We start from the raw sequence: 10536 nt of genomic DNA, 5'->3' as shown, positions 1-10536 counted from the left end.
TTACATAATCATATTAGATTCGTTTATATTTACCACAACTTAAAATACCAGCCCACAATCGAATCGGCTTTGGACCACTAAGGGTAGTCCACTTTTCTCATAACTTCAAAGAAGTTAAGACGTGCACTGACCACCTTGCTCGTTAGATTGCAATCGTGAATGAAGAGGATGAATTATACCTTTATCTAATTCAGTCAACTAATTCAACAATTCGAAGAAGCACAATGAAGAATGACAAGGGAGAGTCAAAATCTGAAAGCAGAATTTCATCGGACCGTAACCCACCAAGTTGGCGTAGAAAGATGGATGAACAAGACGACAGTGCATAGCCATGTATTCCAATTCCAGACAGCCTTCTCCCCGCATCTTAGGTCTTATTCATCAATCTCGTGCACACTTGAAATGTTAAATCCAGCCAAATGAAAAGTGAAGTTTAACAGAGTACCTCCACTCAACCGAATTAAAGAGGAAAACATAGTGTTCTTGTGACCTACATGGTTTGAACAACTAGTTTTATAAAACACTTTCAAACAACATAATTCTGTTTAGTTAAATTCCTATCACATTCTTTTACTCGATTACTAGGATATCCTTCACATGTAAAATTCTATTCTAAATGTTCAAATCGAATTAGCAAAAACAATGTCTCTTTGCATAATATGGATTTCAAACATTCATGATTTGAATGTGAATGAGTTAAATTACTTATCACTCGTTCTATTGGTGAACTTTTTCTAACGATTGCAAAAGATATTCTACTAAAAAGATTCTTATTATTATTTCGACTCGTATTCCCAAACAAGCGGATCACGTTCCAATTACCCCAAATAAATTAAATACATGCATTAGCATACGAAGAATCAATTTCATTCTTTGGTTGAATTCATAGATTTCCAATTTTCTACCTGGTCAAATATGAATTGTAGGCCTACATCCAAAGATTTTCAAATAGGAATAGAATGAATTCAATCATAAAAATTATTATTCAATTTTATATATCGAGAATATGTTAGCAAATTATGTACAGGGATTGAATCAAGTGGACCATGGGCAAAACCACATCCTAAACATGAAATTTTAACCTGGAAGTGATAAAAGGAAAAAGACTAGAAGAAGAGAAATGAATGGTTATGTTCTGCATCCACTAGCCATATGCATATGAATGCTATTAATGTTATGTTCTGAATAAATACACAGATCTTGTGAAGTTGATTTGTAAATCTACACTTCATATAACTAACAGAGGACCTAAATTCTAATATAATTTTGAAGTTGATAAACTAATGGAAATGAAATCGTATTAATCCACTTCTATACAGAATTCCACCTGAGAAACTTTTTATCATTTTTGGAGAGTATTTTTATTACTTTCTAGTTGAACTAAAACGTGTATTTATAAAAGAATTCCAAAAATTTTGGATTTTTCCAAACATAGCCTAATCCATTTCCTTCCCATTTTTGGAGAGTATTTTTATTACTTTCTAGTTGAACTAAACGTGTATTTATAAAAGAATTCCAAAAATTTTGGATTTTTCCAAACATAGCCTAATCCATTTCCTTCCCGAGGCTCCAGCCTTCAACGACATAACATGTTTATGAAACAGCATATTCATATGATGCAGATTTGGTGGTACAAAATGTACCGGCAATGAGGCAAATCACCCATTACATACCTGAGTTCAACAGTCAAATCTAGCATAGCTAAAGCATTTACCTAAATCATTTAAATTGTGAAACTTGTTATGGGATGCTCCCAAATCCTCCCAAACTTCAGCATTTAAACAAATGAAGTTTGTATAGAAACAAAAGAAGAATTTTAGTTGTCTCAAATTTCCTAATGCTTTATTTCAAAAAAGAAAAATTCCTAATGCTCAAAACCTTGAAAGACTTGACACCCACACCTTGTATAAACTTCACAGACTGAACTATAAAAAAACCCAAACTTCTCATTTAATCCTAAGGCTAGCATCTGAGTACCATATTTCTATGTTCAGCAAGCTAAACTTAGATGGACATTGCATGGTGCCAAATTTCTAGTCCCTTTTGACATCTAAGCAACAGTTGCAGCCATGTCTAAGAAGAAGGTTGCATAGCATGTTTCATTTTCAGGCCCTCATGTCAAAGAGCAACATCAGGGAGTAATAAGCTGCGCTATAAATTAAGCCTATGATTCGTCTAGATGACACTTGAATGTCCTACATCACTCCCCAAACCCGAAGAGGATTCTTTTCACTCTTCCCTCACTACTTTGTGATCAATCACCCAAGAATACTAGCTTCCACAACTTGGTATTTGCTGATTCACAGGGGATTCCAAGTGCCGCATCGTACTCAGTTCAGAGCATAAGCTAGTAGTGCTTTCGGCTAATGGACTCTCACCATCAAATGCAAATTGGAATACCCTCAAAAAGTGATGATTTTGGTCATTAAATAACTTTTTATGAAATTCCAAATTGGAATATCCAATACGTGTCGAGTTCCTTCTTCATTGATGTGCTGAAATTAGAAAAAACGCACGATTCTCACTCGAAACAATATGCAATAGTAAGCATTTCATTAACAATTCTAACTCAAATACAATAACCAGTGTGTGTTAAGCAATGATACAGATTCACCAATGGAGGAGACAAGTTATATCCAATATTATCACAACAACAACAGCAGCGGCAGCAGCAATAAGAAGATCAAGATCGTTTCCGAGAACATACCAACCAATCAAGCCACCGTCGCGAGCCGGGCCTCAAACACGAAACCACGAGAAAGGCCATCCCCATTTCCTGGCATCCCATCAATCCATCTCCAGCCCTTTAGACGATCCCACAATGCTAGCTTCCCCATCCTCTTAGCCGAAAAACACACCCTATCCCCTCCCCCGAACACCTTGAACTTGCTAGATTCCTGAAAACACCTGTACATCTCCACGGGCATTCTTCCTGCCTCCTCCCACTCCAAGCTCTCCAAATCCAGCCTCAGTATCAGTATGGTCGAACACGAAGGGTTCAAAGAGAAGGTTGACTTAAGGCCCCCAATCATCAATATCTTACTGTCTCCGTTTCCCCGCACCAAGCGAGGTCGTTTTAGAATGTCAAATATGTCTCCCCATTCATGTCTCTCTAAGCAAATCCAGTTATTGTGTGAGTTCGTCAGGTTCGTTAGCTTGCATAAAAACAGCTTCCACTGACTCCTCCACGGGGACCCAATATCGCACAAAGCAAACACAGAGTTCGATATCAATATCGGGCTTCTAGGTTTCGATGGCAAATTTGAGGAAAACTTGAGCCACTGGTTCGCGATTGTACCGGAGAAGTATAGAGCAGCGAGTTCGGTAAGCACCATGACGCGGTTCACAGAGTCAACCAGAACGGAGCCGTGTCGCGACCAGGCCGAACCGAGCTGCGGCAGCACCTTGAATTGACGAGTTAAAGGGTTAGAGACAACGAGCGACTTACTCGAATCGGACGAGGAAGATGATTCGCCCCAGAGGTAGACGAGTCCCCTGGAGGACGCGACCGGGTGGAGCGACCTGAAGGGGAGAAAATCTAGATTGAATCTGAGCCATTGGTTCGTGTCGGGATCATATGCGTGGAGGGAGAGACGACTTTGATTGTGATGGTGGTGGTGGTGGTGGTGGTGATGGTGGTGGTGAGGAGGTCGGAGAGCGAGGAGGTTGAGAGGCGATTTGGCGGAGATGATATCGACGAAGCACGAGGAAGTCAACAGCTGGTTGAAGAACTTGCAGACCAATCGACAGACCATGATCTGACGGAGGGGGAGAGATGAAAAGATCTGATGAAGAGTGTCCTGCGGGAGCAAGTAGAATGGGGACCCATCCATGTTTCCGATGCGGCCGGGAAGCAGACGACCAGTCAAAAGTCAACAGACCACAGAGAGAGAGAGAGGAAATGGAAGGTGATATAGGGAGGGAATCCCGCCGGAATACTCAGAAAAGGTCGAGGAGAGAATCGGGAGGAGACGGAGGTCGGCCGACCGGCGTCCCTTCGGTGGTTGTTGGGGACGAGTTGGAACTTAAAACCGGTGCGTCGATGGTGAAACTTTAACGAATAATGTTTTAAATGACCACTCTGCCCCTGCATATCTCCTGTATATACATATCTCCTGTATATACATTCTTGTCTGGTTATTTTCAATTTTAATTATCATAAATAAAAAACTAAGCCAATAACATTATGATAATCACCTTACCTGACTATAGATAAAGGTCACGTATTGGTACACGCCACGTGCCCAGCTGTCCCCCGACGCCAAACAGTTGGTCCCACTACGGACCGTACCTGACCAATGAAAGCAACCCTTGTTGGGGTCCGCGTTCCACGACTATCATAGAAACACCACTGACGAGGACTTGAATAACAAATATATTTTAAAATATGATTAACAATATTTAATATATATTTTATATTTTAATGGACATTTCCGCAATTAAAAATACAGACAGTTTATTACATTATGATACATAGTGGGTCAAATTTCTTTGCACACAATTAAAGGGCCCCAGCTTGGCCCAAAAAATTGGGCTTGGTCGAGACCTGCATGACCTTACAAATCCATAGTGGAGTTAGTGACATAAAAATAATAAAAAACAATTAGGATTAAAAGTAAAAAATTTGTAAAAATAACTATCTCGTGACTTCTTCATATTTAAGAATTGCCATGTCTGTTTTATTATTATTGTTATTACGTTTTTTCAGGTTATCATTTAACTATTTTAATTTTTAAATTTTATTGAAAATAAAATATTAGTAGAACCGTTAAAATGGTGGGTTTTCTCTATCATTATTATGTATGATAATTTGACCTGCAAATGAAGGTACTCAAACTTCCTTGCTCTACTACTTTTGTAGCTTGAATTTTGTCCTTCACATTTTGGATGAGTTTAAAATTCTAATAGTATTATTTCCAACCTGAGAGCTTAATATTTTGTAAAAAAATTGTAAAATAAACCAATTTTATAATATTAATAAATAAATTCTAACAAGTTTTATTAATTAAATTGTAAACCAGGAAATAATTCAGAAATTCTCGGAATTATTACAATAATGCAATTAATATAATTATATTGCAGTGTAATTTTTCAGAAATTCATAATATGGGGAATTTCTCAATCATTATGCAATAGTAAAAAGCTTGTTCAAAATTTAAAAAAAAAAAAAAAAAAAAAAAAAAATCAGCAATGCTACATGAATCCACCAGTATCACGGGCTTCACCGACTCAGCTCCAATTAAAAAATCTCAAATGACACGTGGCATTCAGGACATCGCAGGATCACGCGCGCCCCACACAGAGTTTAAAATGAGTCGTGGACCACGTGCCTCTCCTTTTGCGAGCTTAATGCGGATGGCGAGAATCTTCTCTCTTTTTACAGTGGGGCCAATGGAGAATCTTCGTAGCCCCGCAGCGGCCCAACACAGCTTGTAACGACGTTAAAGTTACAATTATTTTATTAGAAAATTTGATTGCAGTATATTTAAAAAATATAATATTAATTATGACTATTAGGTTTTTTATAAAAAAAAAAAAAAAACTTTAAATACTATTTTTCAATAAATATTTTAAATTTAAAAACTATACTATGAATTTAAATTTATATTAATTAATTTTTTTAATCATGACAAATTCAATAATTTATTATTTGACATAATTTGTTATTTATAAAAAAAAAAAATTATTGATGGTGTTTTAATATGATTGCCATCACATGTACTCCCCAAATTTGATGGTAGTGAATATTAATGCAATGCATCCAATGATTGTTTTACTTATAAAAAAAGTACTTAGCGTGCATCTCGAGTATTTGATCTATATTATAATTTTGAAATATAATTTTATTTTTAATCTACCACAAATAATTTAATTATATAATTTAGTCAAAATTTAATTAAAAAATTTATCATATTTTAATTAAAAAATATAACTGATCATTGCCATTTATATATTATAACTTAAATATATATAATAATTATTTATAAATTTTTAGTTAAAATAATAATATAATTGTAATATTAAAGTACAATAAATCTGATAATATTAAAAATACAATAATTTTTTTATATTTTTATCAAGAAATTTTGTAACACCCGGAAAATATGAAAAAAAAAAAAAATTGATTATTTTATTTTAAATATTTTAATTAGGTTTTAAAAAAAAATGTCACGTCAGCATACCCAGTCAGCAGTCCTGGCCAACCAGGACCTGCCACGTGGCAAAATCACGTCGACCAGGAACGGGTCACGTTGGTGATTCGCGTACGCGCGATCGAACGGCCCAGATCAAGCATGCGCACAGACGGCCCAGATTCAATCAAAAACGGACGACCCAGATTAAATCAAAATGGACGGCTGAGATCAAAAGGCAAAAGGGTATAAATAGAACCCCCACACCTGACCACAAAAACCCTAGCCGCCTGCCCTCGCCGGAGAAGACGAACCAGACGCCGGCCTCCGCCACCCGCCGCCGCACCGGGGAGATTTTCGACCGCCGATCGAGGTAAATTTCATACTCCCGATTCGTTTTTCCACGCTGATTTCCCCAGTGGCCAAATCAGAGCCAAAATCCCGGCCAAACGGCTGGAAAACACGGCCGAAACCCAGCGGCGCCGCCGCGCCCCTCCTCAGTTTTTCCTCCGATGAGGCCCTTCCCGGCCTCCGTTTGATGCAATTTTTATATCACCGTGATCACCATTCTTTTCTCTACAGGTTGATCGGAGCCAAATCACCAAAACACGAACCTCACCGGAGAGCCGCCGCACTCGAGAGCACCGCCGCCGGTAAGCTTCGATTTTCCGTAATTTTTTGGCCCCCTGAGGGCCCTAGGGTTGTTTTATCATAAGGACCGATGCAAGTGTCGCCGAATTCGGCCGAAAACGGTCAAACCGAGGCGAATCGCCGCCGCTTGCGGCGGCGTCGTCGCTGGAGCACGGCGGAGCCGCCGTGCCGGAATTGCGATATTGGCCAAAAAGGGGCCCTGGGCATAATTTGGGATTTTTTGGAACACGTGCAGGTACCAGTAGTGCGTTTCAGTTCCCCGAGAAAAATTCAGGGAAAATTAGGGACAGCTTGTAGGCGCACTGTGAAGCCGTGTTCGGACCCCGAAACGAGTAAGCACCCCTCACCCTATTTCTTATCACGGTATTAAAGTTCAATAATGATAAAACGGTATTTCTTGAATCAACGAATGTGTGAAATTGCTTAAGGTCACTAATGAAGCTCGAGTCTAGTGTGTTTGTCGGTTAACTGTTATTTGGCCTATTTTACAGTTTTAAATGCAGTATGAGGTTTAATGTTTTCATTTTATAGTTTCTTGTGCATATTTTACTGTTTTATTCATTATGGATTGAATGACTGGGATACTGATGCTGTATGTTGTCTGTTTGGCATAAATTACTGTTTTACTTGTTTGTATGTGGATTGATGATGCTGACTGAGGAAAAAGAGAATGAAAGATTATGTAAATGGGTAATTGTATAATGTGGTCAGCCTGACTAGATATCCTGGGAGATGGTGGACGGACCGGGTCCGTAGGGAACCCTACAGGGATTGTGGTCTCTCATACCGGACGGGGTATGAAGACCTTATGTGTTTTGGCGCCCATACCGGACGGGGTATGGGGACGGCCCGTTTCACCCTCATACCGGACGGGGTAATGGGGTTTATAGTTTTGGTGCCCATACCGGACGGGGTATGGGGACGGCCCTGGAATCTGATTTCAAGTGTTAAGGGTTAACGGGTAGCGGGACCCCTATGGATCCCCATGGATACTAGTGGGCTGGTAAATGAGGAAAATATGTTGTGTAATGATTGAATTACAAAAGGCGTGATAAGTATTATCTTATACAGTTTATATATAATTTCATGATGATGATAATGTTATTGCTTTCGTATACTGTTTTATGAATTTCACCGAGGTAAGTGGATGGTAAAAGATTTATTATTGACAAAAGAATTTGTTGTAAATTATGCTCTATTGGTCTTTTTGTGTTTTCTACCCACCTTTATCTCCGTGACGGTGAGATATCGTGATGTCCTTACTGCGCTAGTGTAGCTCATTCCTTATTTAATCATTTTAGATCAGGAATACATTGTTCCCGAGCCCGTTCCGTAGGAGGACGACGAAGGGGACGTCTAAAGACTCTATAGTCATATTCGTAGCTTTTACTTTCAAATTTCGCCTTTAGATAGTTTGATCTTTTATATTTTGTGAGCACGTTTTTTATTTTAGTGTAAGAGATGTTAATCGAATTTTTGACTTCGTTTCCGCATTTGATATTTTTAATACACATTTCATTTTGAATTTTCGGGGCCGTTACAAATTTATCTTTATAAAAAAATTTATTCATAGACAATAATATTTATATTACTTTTTATATAATTTTAAAAAATTAGTCTAAAATTATATTCTCTGCGTGATATTGACCAAAAGCCTAATTTTATTAAAATAAAATCAAATGAAGGATTGGTTTGACCCCTAACATATATAAATGCTATATGGCCCGTGGCATGATGGAGGGATAGAATGTTGCGAATTATAAAAAGATTCAGATTGATTTAAAATTTTTTGCATAAAATAAATATTGGGAAGAGACATATAACAAGTGATAGAGTAATTTAAAAAAATATATATAATAATACTTCTCTGATATTTAAGTACAATTAATAATATATATTTATTTTTAATTATATAAGAGTTAAAGTTTTAAATTATACTTTTATAAAAATATAAAATTTGCACGTGTTACAAATATCAGTAGAAAGTGTATTATATGAGTACTTTATTAGATTCTTTGAATCAAATATAAATAAAAAAAAAATATTCACCAAAATTACCAAAGTATCTCATAATTAAATTACTTATCATATCATGATGATTCATGATGGTTTATTTTATAATACGATTCTTGAAAAAAAAAATATTGTTTCTTCATGAATTTTCCCATAAAAGCTTTTTAAATGATGTTTATGATTATTATAATAAATAATCATTTTATCTATAAATAATTACGTATACAGATAAGCATGTGATTAAATATTTTAAGAAAATAACCATTGTAAATTAAAATATTCTTCCCGTGATTTAATTTTTCTTTACATAAATGTACATTTATTAATTAGATTTATTTATTTTGTTCCTAACTAAAAATTTTATACACACTCTGTTTAAGATACTAATTTATATATTAAATTTATGTCTAAAGTGATTGTATTTGTTTTAATTATAAGATATAATTTGTAACAAAAAAATTAAGATTACTTCCTAAAGCTATAATTATATATGACACCAAAATCACAACTAACCCTAAAATTTTTGATTTAAATTAAAAATTATCATTTGATTTTTACATTTATATTGTAACATATTCTGCAATTCATATGATTATTTTAATTCACAATATGATAGTTTTTAGATTCATAATTACTTATTTGATGTCTGTAATCAGCATTATAAAAAAAAAATTAAAATGTATTATATTGTTACAATAAATTAAAGAGTTTTTAGTCAATAAAAACTCAATTTAACAATACTTTCAACAATAAAAATAAAAATATACAACAAATGCTTTTAAATATATTTGTGTACTATATTATCAAACAATATATCTTATTTTTAATTTATATTGATTTTAATAATTAATTTACTCGCATAATATTCTTAAAATTAATTTTTCTAATAGTAATTAATGTTGTGAATATTTAAAACATAAAAAATAATCGTACTAAAAATATTACATAAGTTTCTATCACCACCTTTATTTAAACATCTTTCTATGATAGAATTATATTTTATCTATTCTTATCAATTACTGATTGTTAACTCCAATTTCTCTTCAAACAACAAAATGTTATTATTCAAGCAAATTTTGTCATGGCATCCAAGTCGTGGCCATACCATTCAATATTTTCCTTTAAAGTATCGTGGTTGGAATTACAAGGTATTAAATACATGCGCATAATATATTTATGTATGTTTTATTTTATATTCGATGAATAACATACGTTTTTTTAATACATAAAAAAATTTAATAAAATAAACAAACTCATACATACAAGTAGAGATTATTGTAATTTTAGAAATTTTTTTACAAGTAATCTATTCAATTCTAAACATGATGTAAAAAGAATTTGTAGTAATGTTTTAGTATCAAGAATTTGACATAGTTTTTTGGGTTTTTGTAACTTTTTTTGTTCCCATCTGCTTAATTTTCCTCTTGGAGATTCTCCTTTTGAGTGTGATTACCAATTGTGGATGTATAACAAATTTGACTCCTCAAAGGTTGGTGAGGATCATTTTAATTTGCAAATCAAAATGGGGATTGATGAAGATCGTAATTAAAAAATAATAATTTATTTTAATAAAATTTATGTTAAAATTAAGAAAAAAATTATTAAAGAGATGCATAATTTATATTTTATTTACTAATCATAACTATAATTTTATTAGTATTTAATTTAGATAATATATTCTGTCTACTTTAATTTCTCTCTTTTTTTAATATAATTTAAAAAAAAAAAACAAAAAATAAAG

At 34.5% G+C, this 10536-nt stretch overlaps 1 protein-coding gene across 3 annotated transcripts; it reads right to left on the bottom strand.

Moving 5' to 3' along the window:
• Nucleotides 1-4091, bottom strand: LOC110818875 (F-box family protein). 3 transcript variants are annotated; one of them, XM_022047892.2, is made up of 2 exons: nucleotides 2708-4091; nucleotides 1-490 (listed from the first exon to the last, which is right to left on the bottom strand). In XM_022047892.2, exon 1 carries the CDS (start codon nucleotides 3831-3833, stop codon nucleotides 2715-2717), a length of 1119 nt encoding a protein of 372 aa, XP_021903584.1. In that variant the 5' UTR covers nucleotides 3834-4091; the 3' UTR covers nucleotides 1-490; nucleotides 2708-2714. The 3 variants fall into 3 exon arrangements, with proteins under 3 accessions (XP_021903584.1, XP_021903585.1, XP_021903586.1); XM_022047893.2 differs by having other exon boundaries at nucleotides 1-396; XM_022047894.2 differs by lacking the exon at nucleotides 1-490 and adding an exon at nucleotides 1749-2495.
• Nucleotides 4092-10536: the final 6445 nt, after the last annotated feature.

Source organism: Carica papaya, chromosome 1 (genome assembly GCF_054855325.1).
Source record: "Carica papaya isolate Zhongbai chromosome 1, ASM5485532v1, whole genome shotgun sequence".
In the NCBI taxonomy this organism is placed as follows: domain Eukaryota; kingdom Viridiplantae; phylum Streptophyta; class Magnoliopsida; order Brassicales; family Caricaceae; genus Carica; species Carica papaya.
This window is presented reverse-complemented; position numbering and strand designations above follow the sequence as displayed.